At 42.1% G+C, this 21163-nt stretch overlaps 1 protein-coding gene across 2 annotated transcripts in view; it reads left to right on the forward strand.

The window, feature by feature from the left end:
• The first annotated feature begins 10817 nt into the window (after positions 1 to 10817).
• The window catches only part of PARP8 (poly(ADP-ribose) polymerase family member 8), a 187803-nt gene continuing 177457 nt past the window's right edge, over positions 10818 to 21163 (forward strand). For both annotated transcript variants that reach the window (XM_081320533.1, XM_081320534.1), the window contains exons 1-2: positions 10818 to 11568; positions 12459 to 12513. In XM_081320533.1, coding sequence (XP_081176659.1) covers positions 11478 to 11568; positions 12459 to 12513 — 146 coding nt within the window. In that variant the 5' untranslated portion in view covers positions 10818 to 11477. The remainder of the gene's footprint in view (positions 11569 to 12458; positions 12514 to 21163) is intronic.

The raw sequence follows: 21163 nt of genomic DNA on the forward strand, positions 1-21163 counted from the left end.
CTAGATGGACTCCAGAAGATGGTAGAGGACAGGAAGGCCTGGAGGAACATTGTCCATAGGGTCGCGATGGGTCGGACACGACTTCGCAACTAACAACAACAAATAATTTATATGATCTTTCTTAAACTTGCAGTCCAAGAACTTTGGTAATTATACATTCACTGGAGTGTCCTAAAAGACTTTTGACCCTTTTTTTCTGTTACATCCAACATAGTCACACCCTATGCTTCCTTCCTACTCTCCTAGATCTCCACAACTTCCTTTCAGCTTCCCTACTAAATTTTATCAGCCACTGGGAGACTCCGAATTAATAATACTTTTACTAAACCCTCAGCTGAGGTCAAAGAAATCTTGGCTTGAAGCCAAGCATAGAGCAAGTATGGAGAGCTGTCTACATATGCAGTTATGCAGTAATAAAAACATTCTTGTGAATGCCAGACTGCTTAGTTGGATCAGATCACAGTCCTGTGCTAGATCAATTTATCTCCAGCCAGATGCCTAGGCAAAGTCCCAAACCAACCACAGCAAGAATAGCTGCATTTTCCTGACATTAGCACTTAGAAGTACAAAATTAGGACTGGCTGGGAAGCATTAGGTGAAAAAATGTTATTCAAAATGCCTGGCTGTCACCTATGAGTTCTTTCAATTAATGCATTTTATTTCTTTCCACAATACCTAGACAACATTTCATATTTTATGCTTATTCCTAATTAAAATTGTCCATAGGGTCGCGATGGGTCGGACACGACTTCGCAACTAACAACAAATTAAAATTCTTTGGACACCACTTCTCCATATTAGAATTTCCCTCAAATATTTTTGCAATACTATAGATCAGGGATAGGGAACCTTGGCTCTTTTATGACTTGTGGACTTCAATACCCAGAATTCCTGAACCAGCCATGTTGAAGTCCACAACCCATAAAAAAGAGCCAAGGTTCCCTACCCCTGCTATAGATACTGGTGTTTGTATTTTAAAAGCCTAAGGTTTGCTTGGTGTTGGTGGTGACTGGTTAAAAAAACAAAACAAAAGGAGAGGGGCGGGGCGGGGCAGGGAGGACAACAGAGAGAGAGAGAGAGAGAGAGAGAGAGAGAGAGAGAGAGAGAGAGAGAGAGAGAAAGATATTGGAAGAAAGATAGAATTCAATGAAAATATCAATAGAATATATAGCAATGGAAAAGGTGGCCAATTCCATGTTTGGAAATCTATATGAATTTTAAAAATTGCCAATTCCTTCATGCTGTTTTACTAATATATGGTAAGATTACTCAGTTATCATTAATTTAAAGAATATCAGATAAAGTTCTGATCAACTACACCTGAAAAGTATGTACATTTGTAAAAGTTGTAAAAAGGGGCAATCAAATGGTCAAAAAGTTCCTTGATGAAGCTCTTTTTAACTTAAAGCAAAGGGGAAGATAAAAGCAATCATAGAAAGTGATAGCAAATTATGCGTAGGATCAATGAATTCACAGATTTTAGAGTTGAATGAGAACTTTAGAAATTAACATTGATTTTTGACCAAGTTTTTGAGTCATGGAAGTGTTTTTCAGGCCCTAGATAAGTTATCTTGAAAAGGGGAAAGGAAAAAAGAAAGAAAAGAAAGGACAATTAAAGTGTTGTAGCCTAGAGCAATTCACCCACCAACAACCACAAAAGCGATGGTGCTGGGAAATGACAAAATGTGTGTCATAATGTAATCATGCAAATGCTGCAACTTAAATACTGCAATTGCATCTAACATTGTGACATAAATACTACTGCAGCATTTACATGGGGTGTTGCCACATGTACAGCATCATTTGGACGTCTTTGCAATTTACTGCTGCTGAACTTCCCAGTGAGAAAACTGGTGTTTGGTATCCTTTGGCTTGGAATAAAAGCAGATGAGGGAAGACATGTGAAGATATAGAGTATGTAAACTCCTGCTTGTGCAGAAAATCTGCCTCTTATTTTCTCTTGCTCTCCCATAGATAAAATTTCAGCTGCTGAAGTTAAGGTTGTGTCAGGTTTCTATCCATGGCCTGCACTGTTGTGACATGTGGTTTTTGATGTCTGTTACCAATTCCCATGGTTTTTTAAAATGAATTGGCTCTCAGAGATGCTAGAGTTGATGCCATATGAAAGGCAGAACCCTTCTTACCTCCCGATTTATAGGCAGCATAGCTTAAATATCACAGGCTGGGGAACAACAGTGGAAGAGGGGCATCACCATCCTGTCCACGTATTAAATGCATGATAAACTATTGTATGACATGGAAGGTTGATCTAGAACGGCATCAGGAATCAGCATCAGGAATTGGAAAGGAATTAAGGCAGAACAGTGTTTGTAAAACGAAAACTTTGCTATATAATATTACTAGAGTGTAGTATTGTAAAAGTAATTGAATAGTAATAGAGTATTGTAATTGTTATACAAATATGTGTAGTAAAATAGAAATAGTAATATAGGATAGGGACAATAGAAATCACATAGACATTTGATTGTACATCTTGTACATTTCATATTTTACTCCATTTTAAATAAAACATTTTCCCAACCCTATTTCTAGGGAGATATATATATTAAAAAAAACATCTACAGGGACTTTTGGGTGTCTGTTTAGATTGGGTCAATCTAATTGGTATAATTTTAAAAAGATCCCACGACAGTGTATGATATTATTGCTGTGCCATTAATTGTACATTTTTTATACTTTTGTATTTTAAACGTAATTTTAGTAATTTAACATGTGGAGTACTTCAATTATTGCATGGACTATAAACAAACAAAATGTTTATATGAAATAGCAAAATAATTCATTAGTGCAAAGAAAAAAAAGTGTCCCTAGTGTTTTTATTAAACTTGTCTCTCATTTTTATTTCTACATTTTCCCCTTTTTGTTTCTCTAAGATCCAGCCATATCTATGTATTTGCTTATGTTCCTGGCAACACTGTTATGTACTAGAGAAACTGAAAGTTTACATTATAACCAGCTTCTTAAGTTTTCTGAAGTACTATGATATTTAATTTGGTATAAACCAGGGGTGTCCAACATTGGCAACTTTAGGACATGGCTAGCTGAGGAATGCTGGGAGTTGAAGTCCACAAGTCTTAAAAGTTGCCAAGATTGGACACACCTGGTATAAACTTTGGTAGTCTGAGTTTCTTTCCTCTGGGATTCTCAGCTATCATTCTCTATATATGGATTTAACAGGGAAAAGTAGGAGAGGAGAACAGTTAAGTATCCATCGATGCTCTGCCTGCCATAATATTGTAGTTGAAATGATTGGAAAAATAATAATCTCACTAGATGTATTAGAAACAAAACAATAAAATAGATTTACCTTTGTAGAGGGATAGGAAATTTATTTTTAATCAGACCCAGTCATTTTTTAAAAAAAAAAATAGAATTGAACTTTCTAAAAATGCAACTAAGCATGTTAGACTTTACTTTCAGTTCCTTTGTTCTAGAGGGTTACATCAGGTCTACTATGTTAATAATTAACAACCACAGATGAGTAAATTGTCTGTACAGTAGTCCTCCACTTACAACGGTAATTGGAACTGCCAAATACAGTGGTAAATTGTGAGAGTCGTAAAGCAGGTCATCACATGACCAGTCAGATTTTATCTTTTTTTGTAGTAGTCATTAAGTGAAGCAGTCACTGTTTGCTAAGGGGCATTTTTGCTAGAAACTGGAAGTAAATGCTGGTTTTCAGTAAAAAAAAATTGTCAGTCACATAATCATGACACATTACTGGGCAGTTTACAAACATTAATACAATGTATTCATACATTTCTAATCCTTTATATTCCGTTTGCCACTGAGTGACTTTTTGACTAGAAATGAACATTCTAATGGGACTCCTATTTTATAGACAGAGCCAGTGTAGCATGGTGGTAGATCAGGGGTGTCAAACTCAATTTCACTGAGGGCCGCATCAGCATTGCGGTTGCCCTCAAGGGGCCGGGTGGGTATGGCCAGGGTGGGCGTGGCCTACTGGGTGGGCGTGGCTAGAGTGCGTGTGGCCTACTGGGTGGGCGTGGCCAGCTCTACATCGTTCACATCAAGTGGGCCTATGGGGGCCTGGGCAGGAGTGGGACAGATCTGAGGGTCTTTGGTGGAAGGAGGGTCTCTGGGCCAGGGCCAAGGCAGTGGGGGCCGTTCCTTCACTGTTTCCAGGATGGCTTCGCGGGCCACATGAAACCACTTCGCGGGCCGTATCTGGCCCCCGGGCCTTGTGTTTGACATGTCTGTGTGGTAGATGCACTGAACACGAATCTGACATACACAGCATCAAGGTTTCATTCAGAATTCACTGGTGAGTTTCAGATGTTTACTGTTTTAGCCCAGATAGCATCAAAAACTTGTTATGGCAGAAAAATTGAGGGGAAACCTCCCTAAGTCAGTTACACTGACTTCTCAGAGGAAAGGTAAAATAAATGCTCTAAATCATGGGTGTCAAACCCAATCATGTCACGTGCCGTATTGTGACGTATTTCAACATTTTTTGCGGTGCTGGGATGGGCGTGGCCTGCGCATGACACATCCGGCCTGTGGGCCGCCAGTTTGAAACCCCTGCTCTACATTAAAAAAACAAAATGCTTGTAGAATTTGAATTTGAGCTGACCTGCCTGAAAGGGGAAAAACAGTTGGGGAGATTCTAGGCAGTATATTTAGCCCAGCTAAGAAATGGAAAATGTGTCAGGTCACAACTGAAAACAAATCATTTAGAGTTCTGCAAAACTTGAATTTACTTCCTTACCTTGCACTTTGCTGGCCCAACATTATTTTCATCTTTTCTGAGTATATTGTTCTTCCTCTTGTATTGTTTTACTTGCTGTGGGCCTCAGATTTCACTCTTTATACCTCTTTTGTATTAGTTTTGTATTTTTAAACACTATAGTGTGTTCAAAAATTATATATCAGTTACAAGTTGGAAAAAAAGAAACTTTCTTCCTGTTTCTCCTTGACTCTTAAAACTTTCTCACATGGTATCAATAGCCAGTAAGGTTTGCTGGACTTTCAGTTGTAGGTGAATGTCAGACATGTAAAGTTTAAAACACATCCATTCTTAAGCACTTTTATTATATAGAGAACATTTAATTCAGCGTTCTCCAACATTTCAGACTTGGTGGACCAGTGGAGATAGCGGTGGTGGTGGTGGGGGAAAAAGGGTATGGTTTCATGTGTACACATGAGCTGCTTTCACAAATGCAGCTGTGTGCGTGCATGCACACACACGGTTGTGCTGGCCCACTACTTCCATGGCCTGGTTCCGAATGGGCTGCAGCCCAGCACCAGGCCACAGACTGGGTGTTGGGGACCCCTGCTTTAGTTGATAAAATGTCATAATAAAAATACAACTACCACTGTTTTTTTGTGCATTTGTTTTATTACAGGTATTTCTATACTGGTCAGTTCAACCTAAGTCTGGATAGCAAAGAATAAAATCTTCAATGGAAAGCCATGTAATTAAACAATAAATCATAGAAAGTCCCCAAATCTAACTAATTACCTAGCCATGAATGCCCAATAGATGATTATTCTCTGCCTTGCAGGGTGCCAAGTGCACATCTAGGGGTGCAGAGGAGTATAGAGATAAACCTTGCAGAAGGAATGCAAGGAAGAAAATTAAGCTGAGGGTCCTCCTAAACTTGCAGTTCCTGTTAGAACCACAGGTATAAACCATGGGGAGGGGATGCCAATTCAGCAACAAAATAATTCAGTTCTGGGAGAGAAGGTGTGAGAAGGAAACTCAAATCTGCAGATTCTGTTTGGTGTAAGAGGAGAAGAGAATACTGAGGCAAGCTTCCAAGGGTTGTTTTTTAAAATAAAATAAAATAAAAAACACCTGTTACTGTATTTTATAACCATAGAGTTTCATTCATCCTTATGTTGTCTGTGCTACTTAAAAGAGCTGACAGAAGGCCATAACCAAGAAGATCAGGCCATTCAACATCTCCAGTGCAAGCACACATAGGCCGGCCAGATCCACCTGGACAGAACAGTTCCCAAGGTACAAACAGCCATATAGGTCTTTATAAATCAAAAACAGAACTGTAAATTTTACTTGGAAACTTCCTGAAAAGCAATTGCAGTTTGAGTATCACTTGAGCAAAACAATTCGAGTATCACCTGCTAAACACCTAGCCATTGCATTTTGTCCTAATTGCGGTTTTTGAATCATTTTCAAAGACAGACCATGTAGATCTCATTACAATAATTTAATCTCCTGGTGAAAGAGAATGAGTCACTGTTGCTAAGGCAACAGATAGGCCCACAATTGGCATCTCCTCCCCATGGTTCCCACCTGTGGTTCTAGCAGAAACTGCAAGTTCTGGAGGACCCACAACTTCTGGAGGACCCTCAAGTTGCAGGCTTGTTCCTTCAGAGGGACAGTGACCCCTTCAAAACCAACACTGGTATAATTTTGAAGCCAGAAGGGCAAATAATAACTCTAGCTGGAATTTGGTCAGGGCGTGTTTTAACTCATGTTGTCAGGCTTAGTACAAGGATGATACAAACAAAGTTCCTGCCAAAGTTTAGTTCTTTATTTGCTTACACAATATAGACAGAATCTTTTTACTTTTTACTTTTATTAAATTTGTATACCGCCCTTCTCCCGAAGGACTCAGGGCGGTGAATCTTGGCAGGTTAAAACTGTGCTACCCTCAACTAGATACTCTGGGAAATTCTAGAGAGTGATGATCCTAAATCCCTTCCTCTTCTCATGATTCAGCTCCAGATCCTGCTGTCTCTTGTCTCACCCCTCTCCTTGGGATATGCTTCCTCTTTCCTGGGAACCTGCTGAGTTACTGCAGTCCATCATATCACCTCCCTCTTAGTAGACACATTCCATCACACATCCAGACTCTCACAGCCTCCAGACATTTGACAAGAACTTCCACAGCATCTCCAGTTTAGCCTAGGGTGGTAACACACAATTAATTCCTCATGCTAAACTGACTGATAACCTCTTCCCACTTGGTATGTTTTAGCTTTTCCTGCACTGTGTGCATGTTGGTAATTGCAACAACAGCAATGCATAACTTATCTTTCCTTTTTCAGCCTAGAGCAATGTACTTAACGTACACAATGCAAATTACATAATAGGCAAGATTGTAAAACAAGAACTGGCCTAACCCAATGAGCTTCCTGGCTGAGCAGGAATTTGAAGCCTACTTTTCTTAGTCATAACCTAACATTCTTCCTTTTCTCTCCTCACATACATGCATAAAATTTTCTGATGAAAACCCATTCTGATTAGAATGTTTTTTATGGTCCTATCTTTTCCTAGTAAACTTCCTAAGAACGAGGACAATTAACTAGTGAAATAACTTGCCTTCAGAAGTTGTAGGTCAGACATGTCAAACACGCAACATCACGCAATGTATCGGGATGGTTTTGCCATTGCCGGCAATGCGGTGGGCGTGGCTTCCAGATGACAAGTCCGGCCCATGGGCTGGCAGTTTGACACCCCTATTATAGGTGCTTCATCACGGGAGGTTTTAAAGAAAATACTGGGTAGCTTGTCTGAAATGGTATAGGGCAGGGGTCGGCAACCTAAAAAAGAAAAAGAGCCACTGGGAACCGGTTCCATCACAAATTAAAAAAAGAGGGAGCCGCGTGCGTGTGTCCATGCACGCGCATGCGCAAAAAGGTTTTTTGCGCATGCGCGGACGCACGCGGCTGCCATTTTTTAAAAAATGAGATGGAACCGGTTCCCGGTTGCCCGACGGCGACGGCCCGTCTGCAAAGCTGCCACTTTCGGCAGCTTTGCAGACGGGCCGTGGCAGCTTCCTCAAAGAGCGGCGCCCCTGCCCATTCCGAGAGGTGCGCGCGCACCTCTCCGAACGACCGGAGGTGCGCGCGTACCTCCGCGCGAATGGGCAGCGGTGCCGCTCTTTGAGGAAGCTGCCGCGGCCTGTCTGCGAAGCTGCCGCTTTCGGCAGCTTCGCAGACGGGCCGTGGCAGCTTCCTCAAAAAGAGAAGCGCCCCTGCCCATTCCGAGAGGTGCGCGCGCACCTCTCCGAACGACCGGAGTTGCGCGCGCACCTCCCCAAACCTTTGGGGAGGTGCACGCGTACCTCCGTGCGAAGGGGCAGCGGCGCCGCTCTTTGAGGAAGCTGCCGAAAGCGGCAGCTTCCTCAAAGAGCGGCACCGCTGCCCGTTCGCGCGGAGGTACGCGTGCACCTCCCCAAAGGTTTGGGGAGGTGCGCGCGCAACTCCGGTCGTTCGGAGAGGTGCGCGCGCACCTCTCGGAATGGGCAGGGGCGCCGCTCTTTGAGGAAGCTGCCGCGGCCCGTCTGCTAAGCTGCCGCTTTCGGCAGCTTCACAGACGGGCCGCGGCAGCTTCCTGAAAGAGCGGCACCGCTGCCCATTCGCGCGGAGGTACGCGCGCACCTCCGGTCGTTCGGAGAGATGCGCGCGCACCTCTCGGAATGGGCAGGGGCGCCGCTCTTTGAGGAAGCTGCCGCGGCCCGTCTGCTAAGCTGCCGCTTTCGGCAGCTTCACAGACGGGCCGCGGCAGCTTCCTGAAAGAGCGGCACCGCTGCCCGTTCGCGCGGAGGTACGCGTGCACCTCCCCAAAGGTTTGGGGAGGTGCGCGCGCAACTCCGGTCGTTCGGAGAGGTGCGCGCGCACCTCTCGGAATGGGCAGGGGCGCCGCTCTTTGAGGAAGCTGCCGCGGCCCGTCTGCTAAGCTGCCGCTTTCGGCAGCTTCACAGACGGGCCGCGGCAGCTTCCTGAAAGAGCGGCACCGCTGCCCATTCGCGCGGAGGTACGCGCGCACCTCCGGTCGTTCGGAGAGATGCGCGCGCACCTCTCGGAATGGGCAGGGGCGCCGCTCTTTGAGGAAGCTGCCGCGGCCTGTCTGCTAAGCTGCCGCTTTCGGCAGCTTCACAGACGGGCCGCGGCAGCTTCCTGAAAGAGCGGCACCGCTGCCCATTCGCGCGGAGGTACGCGTGCACCTCTCCAAAGGTTTGGGGAGGTGCGCGCGCACCTCCGCCCATTCGGGGAGGTGCGTGTGCACCTCTCCAAACGGGCGGTGCCACTCTCCATTTGGAGAGGTGCGCGCGCACCACTGCCCGTTGGAAGAGGTGCGCGCGCACCGGGCGGCTGGGAGCCGCAGGTTGCCGACCTGTGGTATAGGGTCTCCTACTTGAGCAGGAGGTTGGAGTAGAAGACCTCCAAGGTCCTTTCCAACTCTATTCTGCTTTAAATAGTTAAATTTAGCAAGCCCCCCCCCAATTGGACCTAGAGGCAGAGTCCCACCTGCAGGTTCATAGTTTGCCAACTAGAAATCCAGAAATGAACATAACCCTGTATGAAAAATACATTGGGGAAAAAGGAAATGCAAATAGAAGAAATGTGTACTAAGATGTATAAAGTTTTGTGTGAATTGTTTCAAATCGTAAACTGATGCAAACATCAGAAGACAAGTTAAACTAGAAAAATGAGAAATTGAGGAAACCAAAGCTGCTTCATTTGTGCATTCATAGTGATAGTCTGAAACAGATGTAACTTCAGCTGCCAACCATAGGTTTGCTACATTAACCCTGCAACATATGGAAACATAACACATTTGCCACCTGGGTTGGTTTAGCTGTTTGTAGAATTATCAGAGCAAATAGTGACTCAGAGTGATGATTCTTACATGCAAACATGATGGGTGGGTGCATTTTATGGTCTTGAACTAGGGCTGGGAAGACCAAGGTTCAAATCCATGACTTCCGACCAGTCACTCTCAGTCCACCTTTCACAGCCATAGGGAAAAATCAGAGGAGTTCAAGGTGTGTTACCTTGAAGAGCTGAAAGAAAGGCAGGTTATAAGGGGAATAAAGTAAATATACCAAAGGCAAAGCACGCGGTAATCCTTCTATCTAAAATCCTATTAGTCACCGCAGAGGGCATTCACTCATTGGGTTTACTTGAGGCGCCCATTGTTATTTTAATTCTAAGATTCTGCTTACCTTGTGGTGTTTTGCAAATCTGTTTGCAGCATTCCCCTAAATTCCTTTCCCAACATTATTAGTTTTCCACGTGGAGTTATTAAGATGTAAATGTTATCCTACCGATTCCTTTGTAGCTTTATGTATTATACCGAAATACTCTCCATTTTATTAAAAGGTAATCCGATTTCTTTTGCTCATCAATCCTGCAAAGAAGGATTTTAGCCTTACGACAACCCTGCAGAGGTTGGACAGGCTGGGACCAAGGTAAGCCGAATGTTTTCCCGGCGGAGCTAAACTGCCCGCCTTCTCCCCACTCTCTGGCCTAGAATTTGTCACTAAGCAATCACATTAACCTAACCTCTACGACTCGGTCGCTCTCAGCGACACCCACCGACGGCCGGCGTGCCAAGTCTACACACAGAAGCAAGGGAAGAGGGCCAGCGTTGCCGCGAAGCGCCCGTCCACAACGTGGGGTAGCCGGCGGGAGGCAGAGGGCGCGCGGGGGCTGTGCGTGTGCGGCGCTTTCCCTGCAGCAGCTCGCGCCTCCAGTCCCCACGCAGGCCTAACCTCTCAGCCCGAAAGGGGCGCCAGCAGGGCAAGACCCGGCGCGTCTTTGGAAAGGGGACTCGAGAATCCCTCCGCCCTTCGCGCCAGAGGCCACGCAGCCTTATAAGCCGCTCCCCGCTGCCCGGGTGACCCTTCGGGAGAAGCCGTGGACGGAGAAGCCAAAGGCTCCGCGAAGCAAGAGGGAAGCGCCGCCCGGGCGTCCGCCTCCAGCTCCGCTCCTCAGCCCTGAGCTGAAAGCAACAGTACGCGTAGCAGGCGGAGTGTCTGGGCTGGGAGCGGCGGCGGCGGCTAGGGGAGGGGTTTGCGGCTTGGCGTCGCTGCAGAAGTGTCGGCCTCTCGGGGAGCTGCCCCTGTATGCGCGGGTGTGTGTGTGTGTGTGTGTGTGTGTGTTTGTGTTTGTGTGCGTGAGCGCGCGCGGCGGAGTGACTTGCTCGCTCGCTCGCTTTCTCTTTCTGCCGGGAGCTGCCGCTGTTGTAATACGCCGCCGCCGCCTCCTCCTCCTCTTCTCCTTTCTCCCCCCGTCACTCCAGCAGCCCAGCGGTGGCGGAGGGGGAGCAGGAGAGCCAAGAGTCGCTGGGCTCCATCTCAATCTCCGGGGTGCTCCCCTTCCCAAGCCAGCCAGCCAGCCCGCTCGCCAGCCAGCCAAGCCACTGCCGGCGCCGAAAGCACCCCGAACCCCTTCTCGGATCTACTGCCAAGCCCGAAGGGAAACTGTCATCCACATCTGGGCGAGCATAATCTGGGCATGCAACGCCGATTTTTCCCGGATTCCGCGCGCACCCAGGAAGGAAAGCTTTTCCCCTTTCCTTGTTAAGCCCTCGGTCTTCCTGGAAGGGTTCCATTTTTGAACCGCTTTTTCACCGAAAAGGAAGCAAGGAAACGAGCTAGAGGGAGACAGCGGAGGAATCCCAAGGCGGTTTTTCTTTTCTTTTTTTTTAAATTTATTCCTTCCCCCCAGGGATTCAGTTCATGGGGATGTGTTCAAGGCAAGAGAGGATTCAGAAGGATATTGACATAGTGATCCAAAAGTGCAAGGCGGAAAAGGACTGCCTGTTTGCAGGTGAGTTTCCCAGCTTGGGTCTTTTTTCTTCCCATCCCGACTCAGTTGCTTTCGGACGGTTTTTCTCCACGGAGGGCAGTGGCTGGAGTTGGCTCCAAACATGTTGATGGGAGGAGGGTGACTGAACTCATTTGGAGAGAATCCTTTGGCGTCTTCTTCTTGGGTCTTCTCAAAGCATGTGACGACCTCCCCCCCACTCATCATAGATAAAGTAGCTATTGTGGCACTTAATTTGGGGACAGTTGGATGCTTGCTCATTGATTTCCTAGTTAGATTGGATTTTGGTTTACCTGTAAAAAATAAGCCAGCATCCATCTCAGCCTTCTTTTTCATGCACCTACTTTCCCTCCATGTTTTTAAGCCATTGCCTGAACAATAAACTGGGGTCCATCCATCATATTTTTCATGCGTGGGAAGGTGATGATCAAAAGTATATCTTCCAGGGTGGACTTAGGGACATTTGTATACCATATCGCTATCTTTATTACCTTTTATCTCCCTCCCTCCCTCCCTCTCTCGCTCCTTATTTCAAATCTTCAATATTTCAGGTTGTTACTGTCCTCAGATAATTTCTGATAATGTTCGATTTGCCTTGAGCAGTTTGCCTTGTTACTGCCTGTTGCCTCCACTGATAATGGAAATCTTTGTTGTTGCCATAGCACTGGAGCACTTGTTGCAGGGAGGGGTAGACTGGGGTGGTCCTCCTCCTCCTATATTATGATGATAATGGTTGCTATTTTTATTTCCAGCTTGAATTAATCTCTGATGCTATATGTGTGTACACTACTGGGGAGAGAGCTGAGAGTGCTGGGAGGTCAACAGACTAGGCAAGACAGATGTGGCAAACAAGCAAGATTGACCCATAGCAATACATCTCTTTTGTATTTCAGATTTCAGATACGCAGATTCCACTTTTACCTTCACCTACATTGGAGGATCCAAAAGGTATGAATTCCCTTTAAAACAGATGGATTTCTTTTCACTGGCTGGTAATACAAAAGCTGTTAGTAAGCTGCTTGTGTGGAATAAGTTGAGACCTGTGCTCTCACTGTCCCTCCCTTGGAAGGTAGCCTATGTTTTGAAATAGTGATGCCTTGGGGCATTTTTTTCCAAAGATATATTGACCTGGAACAGGTGTTCTATAGGGTGATTATTAGTCATCAGAGATTCATTGATTCTTCACTTCCTCCTCTTTGTCTCCTTCCAGTCTGCAGACTTTAGGCATTATGTTTGATGTGTGCAAATGGTAAATGGTAGAGGAACAAGGGACATGAAAAAAAAATTCCTATAGGCTAGGTGTGATACAAAGCAGAAGCAGGAAAGACAATATTTGAATGTTACCAGTCATGGAATTTGATATCTATGTCAACAGTACAGCACAGTGGAAAAAGGAAATTGCAATATATGAACTTGTTTGTTTATTCTTCTTCAATAAAGCAACTGTTTGGCATTAAAAATAGAATCAGCAAAGTTTATAGCGCATATACAGGAACCAAACACCGAAACAATGAAATTTCATAGTTTTTTTTTTTAAATGGAAATGTTTTTGGAACTTTGCCCCATCATACAAATATTCATATGAGTTTATTCATTTTATAGTTGTTTTAAATGGCAATTTTAGAATTTTCTTTATTTAAATGGTTGCTCAAGTTTATGTTACTTTAAATTAATTACATGAAATATTAAGAACAGTTTTGGAAATTAGTTTAGTACTATTACAGTCCCTACAGTCTGTATCCATTGTGTTGAATGTGACAGGTAGGGTCCTGGTAGGTTTAAGAGAAATATTCTAGAAGAAGATTTTTGCAACCAAATAGCTGTCCTCAGCTGTTTTTCCAACAAAAATATTCACAGGTCTTTTATCTTTTACAGTTGGGACAAGAGCAGAGGAAAGTATTTATTGTGACAGTGGTCTGGCTGGAAAAAAGTTTATGGTGTCTTTTGATATATACTACCTCTTTGTTAAAATTTGCAGCTCTTCTCCTATAACATAGTTACATTTAAGCAATCAAAGGTATATTATCTTTATATCTTGCCATCTCATTGAGGGAATTCTTTATTGAATCAGCAGCTTAGAATTGACCAGACAGTGCCAGTAGATGAGTTTTGACTTTCTGATTATTTAAGACAGTGGGTATTTCCCCCCCCCCAAATGCATCAACTTCAAAATTTGACTTCCTATCTGTTTCATTTATTTTGTAGGTGACATGGGAACAGCTGGGGTTGTATTAAGAACGTGTTTATGGAGCCATTGCATGAAGTATACTTAGCAATACTGGTGTAACTAATATTGCTTTTCTCTTTAACAGTTCAGTCACTGAGCTGTTGAACTCCTGGTAATTGAGGAGTTATCAGCTCACTGCATGGGGTAGCCTGACAGAAGATATTTCTGCAATTTTCCTAGAGGCTATCTTATCTTTCAGATAAGTGATGATAACTCTTGTAGCATTGGCATGGCTGATGCAAATGAGTTTCCAATATTTGTCCAAGGCCAGCACTCCTGTGTTTTCTCTTTGGCTAGCCTTTAAAAGTGCTTTAGAACAAAATAAAACATTAAATAATTTGCTTATAAAACTTGTATCTACATAGGCTTTTGTTCAAAGATTTCTTGGTATGCTATGCATTTCATACTGCAAGGTAGTTCAAGTTGGACCTCAAGAGATCGCTTGACGGCTGCACCAAGAAATGAGAAATTGAGAAGACATAAAACATGAGATCTGTTTAGCTACACTAGTCACAAGGGATTGAAAATTACCCAGTTTCTCCTATTGAGCTTTAAGGAAGGCAATGAGCTTGAATTTTCTATATTCTATACCTTCTATAGAAGGTGTAGAATAGGTATACCTTCTATAACTAATTTTTTATTATTGTAGGTAAACCCATCATCTCATTTTCCATAAGTGCTTGATTAATTTGGTTTATTGCTTTTGTGTATAAGATATTGAAAGCTCTTTACTGTACCCATGAATGTACCTGTGGTTGTGTGTATACACACACACACACACATCCTCAAACAGCAAAATAAAAATATCAAAAAATTGTAGAGGAACTGCAGTGGGCAGCCTAATCAAAGCCATACAAAGTCGTACAAATTGGTAGAAAAACAATACTAAAGGGTCATCTGAATCAAATTTAACAAGAGAGGCACCTTAAGTCTCTTTTGGAATGAAAGTTTCACACTCTGGGGATACAAGGCTTTCTTTGTCCATGAATCATTATTTAAATAATGCTCTTTATTTCAGAGTTTCTCTCAGCAGCCTTATCTCCAGCTTTTCCTTTTTTGAAGTATAGTGGTTTGAACACAGAAAAATACAGTACTATATAAGAAATTGCTTTAGACATACCTGTTTGTCCATCTAGTTTATTCCTGACTGCTATTGAAATTGACTTCAGTTTTCCAGTCAGAATAATAGTTGTTATCAACTAGATAGGTAATGTCAGAGGACTCTTTTCCCTTTATTTCCTGCTACGTGTTTGTTTAAACTTTAAATGCCGAATTTTGAATGCAAGGTGGCTGATTTACCACTGAGATCTGGTTCTTTGGGCCAGTTATTGACCTGACTTCCATTAACATTTCCTTCAAAAACATCTATGTTGTATGTCAAGAAGGAGCATCAGCACAGGTCTTGTTCATTTAGCTCTGCTGTAATATTGTCTTCCTCAGAAAATGGAACAATTCTTGAGTTAAACCAAATCCAGATACATAGTGGAGGCCCAAACCTCAATTAACTCTCTTCAATATGGATGGGTGTTTAAAAGCCCAAATCAAATTTTGACTGTAGCTAGTCAGTATGGACGTGGTATAAGACTTAAAATTTGCAAACTTAAGGTCTGGATTAGAAGATGTCTATTCATTATGTTATGTCTGTATATGTAGCTGTGTCTGAGCTATGAGCTATATTTGGTGTTTGGGTAACACACTGATAGCCACATTTTAAAAACTGTTAGAGAAAAAAAACAAGACACTTTTTGTTTTCCTTTCTTTTCACTTGCATTTATTTAAATAATCACTTGTTTGATTATTTTCTCCTTCAGCAACAGAAATAATACCATTTAATAACTTCACATGTTTTAGTGAAAGTTGGGAGACAGCAGATAGCCCAGTGTGATTTTGGGTTGTTAAGTATGCCTCTTGTATATTCATTTAGTAAATAAAACTGAAACATTAATTCAAACATGTTGCTGGCTCATGCCTTCATTCAGTATCAGAAAGGAGTAAGTAGTGAGTTAATATGCTTAATTCAGGTGAAGGACTATATATTAGCCTGTGTGTGTATATCGATAGATGAATGAAAATGCAATACAGGATTAAAAAGTGTTTATTCAGTGCAAAATAAATTAGCTTTGGTGTTAAAAAGCTCCCTTTGGAAGTTTGATGTAGTAGCTAAGGTATTGTAGCTCTAAACAAAAAAACCCCAACAGAACCAATTTTAAGCCACACTTACAGCTAAATATTTTAAGTAGAGAAGTTAATTAATTTGCTTTCTCATCATTCATGCAAAGATGCTTCATAGAAATTCTCAAGACTAAGACTTAATGACCTTTTAATACTATATGATTATTAAAATCAAAAGTTTTCAAAAATTTCAATGGATCTATAGAATCTTCAGAATTTGGTTAGCTTTTTAGTGTTCTTTTTTACATATACAGAGTAATAGAATAACAAACAGTGTTGGAAGGGACCTTGGAGGTATTCTAGTCTAACCCTCTCTCAAGCAGGAAACCTTATACCATTTCAAGGGAAAAGTTGGTTCTTAGCTATGATAGTTAGAAATCAGAATTTCATTCCTTGCATCTTTAATTTGCAGTGACACTTGTCTATCAAATCAAAGAATCTTCAGTGTTGGTTCACATAGATAAATATGATAATTTAATGTTTATATGTGCACTTTTGGAGAATTTATAGTACTCCCTCTTTATCTGTATATCTGTCTACCTACCTTGATTAATTTTTAGTTTTGTAAAATAGTTTAACCTCATGGTGGAGATAGGAAACTAAACCCAAGAGGTTCTAACTTGACTATGAGTATGTAATTAATTCTTGACTCTAATGAGACTTGAGCGGAGAACTTTTTGCTTACATTCTTAGTCAATCACTATATTGCAATTGCATCACTTCTGTAATTTGCTCCCATGTGAGCAGTTTCCTAAGATGCGTTTGCATGGAGAATGATAATGTATGAACTGAATAAGTGCTGAGAATGCTGACAGTGGTTTATGATTGTAAAAACAGCATAAGTTCTACAAGTCTCTTACTAATATATTAGTAGGTTAAGAGTTCAGTAGACCATACCAGGGCTGAAACCTAGATGGGGGAGTGACAAAAATCACCATAAAAGAAAACAGTGGGAAACACTTTTGTATGGCTGCTGATAAAACTATGTGGCTGTCTCCATGAAGTTATCAGAAGTCAGGCTTGTCTTTTGTTAAAAAACGAAAAAAAGATATTTATAAAAGACTTAAAACCTTATATGGTTTTGTTGAAAGAAGAAAAAAATAGAACGGATGATTTATGGATTGGGATATTAAAAAGGATCAAAGAGAAAGAGGAAAGAATAAGATGGCAATAACTTGATAGAAAGAAGATGCATGCTTATCTCTTGGAGGGAAGGTCAGCATGTGTGCATAACCATCCAGTGATATTAAGAGTCATGGTTCATTCTTCTGCATAGAATTAGGATTTTGTTATCATTCTTATGGTGTATCATTCCAGGAAAAAGAAAGGAATTATTTGAAAAACATGCATTTTTATTATTGCAGGGGTAAGAGGTTGAATTGTTGGTGTGACAGAGCAAAACTACAAGCATTGCTTTGCTTAGGTGCAGGGTTTTTTAACCTCAGCAGCTTTAAGTGGACTTCAGCTCCAAGAATTCCTCAGCCAGCTGGATAGGGTTTGATGTCTAGACATCTTAAAGTTGCTGGGATTGAGAAACACTGGCCAATCAAATTAACACAAAAGTATATGGAAGCTTTTTGGTCTTCTCAAAGTCTATTATATCAATAGCAATAGCAGTTAGACTTATATACCGCTTCAGAGTGCTTTACAGCCCTCTCTAAGCAGTTTACAGAGTCAGCATATTGCCCCCAGCAATCTAGGTCAGTGGTGGCGAACTTATGGCACACGTTCCAGAGGTGGCATCTATAGCCTGCTCTGTTGGCATACGTGCTGCCACCACCACCAGCAGGTCCATCAGGCCTCCACTGCTGCCTGGAGCAGGAGCCCCGCCCAGCACAAAGGAGGGGAAGCGGCCAACTAGCAAGCTCAAGTAGAGATGGTAGAGCAGAGGTCAGCAACCATTGTCGATTGGTGGACTGGAAGAAAAGGGAGGGGGAAGCATTTTACATGCGTGTGCGCACGCACGAGGCCGCAAGCATGCACGTGCTGCAAATGGGGCGGGGCTAGTGCCTGCGTGATACTAGCTCTGCCCCATTCTTGCGTAGTGCAGCGCCTTGCAGCACAGTGGCCCATTTTTGTGCCCCTGGTTTTTGCGTGCCAGAGGCGGCTCTGCGCCCCGCCCCCTGCAATAAATAAGTGGGTTTTGGGTTGTGGTTTGGGCACTCGGTCTCTAAAAGGTTCGCCATCACTGATCTAGGTTCTCATTTTACTGACCTGGGAAGGATGGAAGGCTAAGCCAACCTTTAGCTGGTGAGAATCGAACTGCTGGTAGTCAGCTGAATTAGCCTCCAATACTGCATTCTAACCACTGCACCACCACAGTTCTTACTATAACACTTTCTGAAATGTTATAAAACCAGAAAACCATAGAGAAAATTGACCTGAGAAATAGGAGGGAAATTTGTAGTCTTTAGGAAGTATTAGGGATTTGGGGAGCCCCACCAATTGTCATCTAGTCTCCAGTTTGGTATATAGTAAGTTAGCCAGTTCAGTTTTCATTTCTGACTATTTTCCAAGAGGCAATCTTGTCAGGTGTGTGAAGGGGAACTATGGGGGAAAAAAGCTGAAATTATGTAGATTCTATTCCTACATGTAAGAAAAAGTTTGTGAACTTTGTTTTACTTTCACCTTTAGATCATCACCTTCCCCTGAAGGCAAACCTGGTGGAAGGACCTGCTTTTCTTCTCTTTAGTAGCTGTAACACCTGCCAGGTCTTGGGAAAAAAAACAAAAACAAAAAGAAACTCTTGAAAATTAGTTAGGTTTTTGATGTCAAAAGGAAGTTTGAGCCAATTAACAAATGATGTTTTTGCTATTATAGATGATGTTGACTCTGTAAAGATATGTATCTCATGTTGCCAAAACAAACAGGCTGGGCTTTCTGGTATGTGACTTTGATATGAATTCTTGGTTTGCAGTTAACTTTGGTTAGATTCATAGAAAGCAAGATGCTCAGCCTGACTAAATTTCTGTTCTCATCACAATTGATAGGAAAGTGGATTAATTCCTATTTACTGTCTTTTAGGTAGAAATCCATAACGTATCTGAAAAACAAAGGGCCAAAAGAACAAGGAGGTGAAGCTGCTGCATATAGATTTAAAAATATATGGTCTGGTGTCAAATGGATAAAAAGGATTTTTTTTCCCCACAAGAACTTAATGGTATTTGCATTACCTGTTTTCCTACAGCACTTTTTTGAATCTCAGGAACAGTCACAAGAACATCTTTCATTGTGCACTGCAATTTGGTGAAAGCAGCATAGGCTTGGGGTTCTTCTGGAACCAGTTGCACCCTTACCTACAGCAGGAGGACTTGGCAGTTGTAACTCATGCTCTTGTCATCACCCTTTTGGATTACTGTAATGAACTCTAATTGGGGTTGCCATTAAGGAATTTTCATAAATTGTAGTTGGTTCAAGAAGCAGCAGCCCACGTACGTTTGGTCTCATCTGGGCTCACATAATACTGGTTTTACAGAATCTGTAATTACATGTAGTCCTCGACATACAGCCATTCAATTTAGCAAAAAAAAAAAAATAGAACTCATCCTCACACTTACAACCAGCAGCATAACATGGTCATGTGATCAAAATTCTGGCTCTTGAAAACCAACATGTATTTATGACAGCTGCCAGTTTCCAGCAAGCAAAGTCAATAGGGGAAGCCAAATTTGCATAACAATTTCATGATTCACTTACCACCTGCAGTGATTTGCTTAACAATCATGGCAAAAAACAGTTGTAAAATTGGGTGTAACTCATTTAACAGCTGCCTTGCTTAGCATCAGAAATTCTGGTCCTGATTGTGGTTATAAGTTGAAGACCACCTGTAGTTGTCAATTAGTTTCCAGCTCCAGTTTAAGATGTTAGTTGGGACCTATTAGAGTCTTCATAGCTCGGCACCAGGATACCTTCAGAACCATATTTGGCTTCAGCCTGATTGATTAGCTATATCAAGGGAGAATCCATTGCAAATCCCACATTTTCAGGAAGTTGAGGGTCTGAGGCAAAAAGGCACTGCTTTCCCATTGCAGAATTGACGTGGTGGAACAGCCTTCCAAGTGAAGAGATGGCTTGTTCCTCCTCTTCACTTTGGTCTTTTTTCAGACAACCTTCCTTGATTGTATTTATTGTTAGTATATTTTATTTTCTAGGTGTTTTTGCTTTCTGTTGTATCTGTTGGCCCTTCCAAGAATAATGTCTATGTGTATGTATTCCAGATAGATAGATAGATAGATAGATAGATAGATAGATAGATAGATAGATAGATAGATAGATGTATTTTTATTTTTTGCGGGTTTTGTTTTCTATTGTACTTTTTTTCTGGGTGAGTCTTTAAGAAACACGTTGAAGCTAATTCTGCATACACACAATTCTTGAAGCCTCTCACAGAAAAAAAATACAGTAGAAAGCAAACCCTTAAGAAACCAAAAAATACAAGTCTCTCTTTTTCTGTCTACATGGTTGCATGTAGAATAATGGACTTTTGAAATCCTAATATTCTGATCACATTCTAGTCAATAATATGACAAAATGCATACATTATGGGCATCAACTCCTATGTTCAATGTAGGGCAGTGTTTCTCAACCTTGGCAACTTTAAGAAATGTTGACTGCATCTCCCAGAATTCTGGCTAGGAAATTCTGGTAATTGAAGTCCACATATCTTAAAAGTGGCCAAGATTGAGAAACACTGTCCTAGGACACTTGCAGTTAAAAATTTAATCATGTATCAGGTGCTGGATAAGGTTTCTGCATTAGATTTTGCTGGTCAGAGTAGAAAATATTGGGAGAGGCAGAGAGCAGTCCAACCTGCAGATAATCATGCTCTATCTCTGTCAAGAGAGATATTTTCCTCTCTGGGAAGAAGAAATAGAGAAAAAGAGAATGGTTTAGCTTTTTCCATTTTTGGCTTTGCCATCATCCCAGTTGCTTTGATCCCATTCACTGTTATTGTAAGTTGCCCTGAAGAGAGTGCAAATTTTGAAAGAATTTTAATTCTTTTAATCCTGAATTATTTGGCCGGAATTTGCTTATGGAGTAATATATTCTGAAAAGATTTCAACCACAATTCAACCAAGAATTATACTTCTGAGGTTTCCCTGTTAGACCTCTTATAGTGAAATTTTGGCATCAGATCTCGGAATGCTCATTTCTTCTCAAATGATATTGAGTATAATGTTCTGAAAATTGTGGCAGTAT

The sequence above is a fragment of the Vipera berus genome (genome assembly GCF_964194415.1).
Source record: "Vipera berus genome assembly, chromosome: 2".
In the NCBI taxonomy this organism is placed as follows: domain Eukaryota; kingdom Metazoa; phylum Chordata; class Lepidosauria; order Squamata; family Viperidae; genus Vipera; species Vipera berus.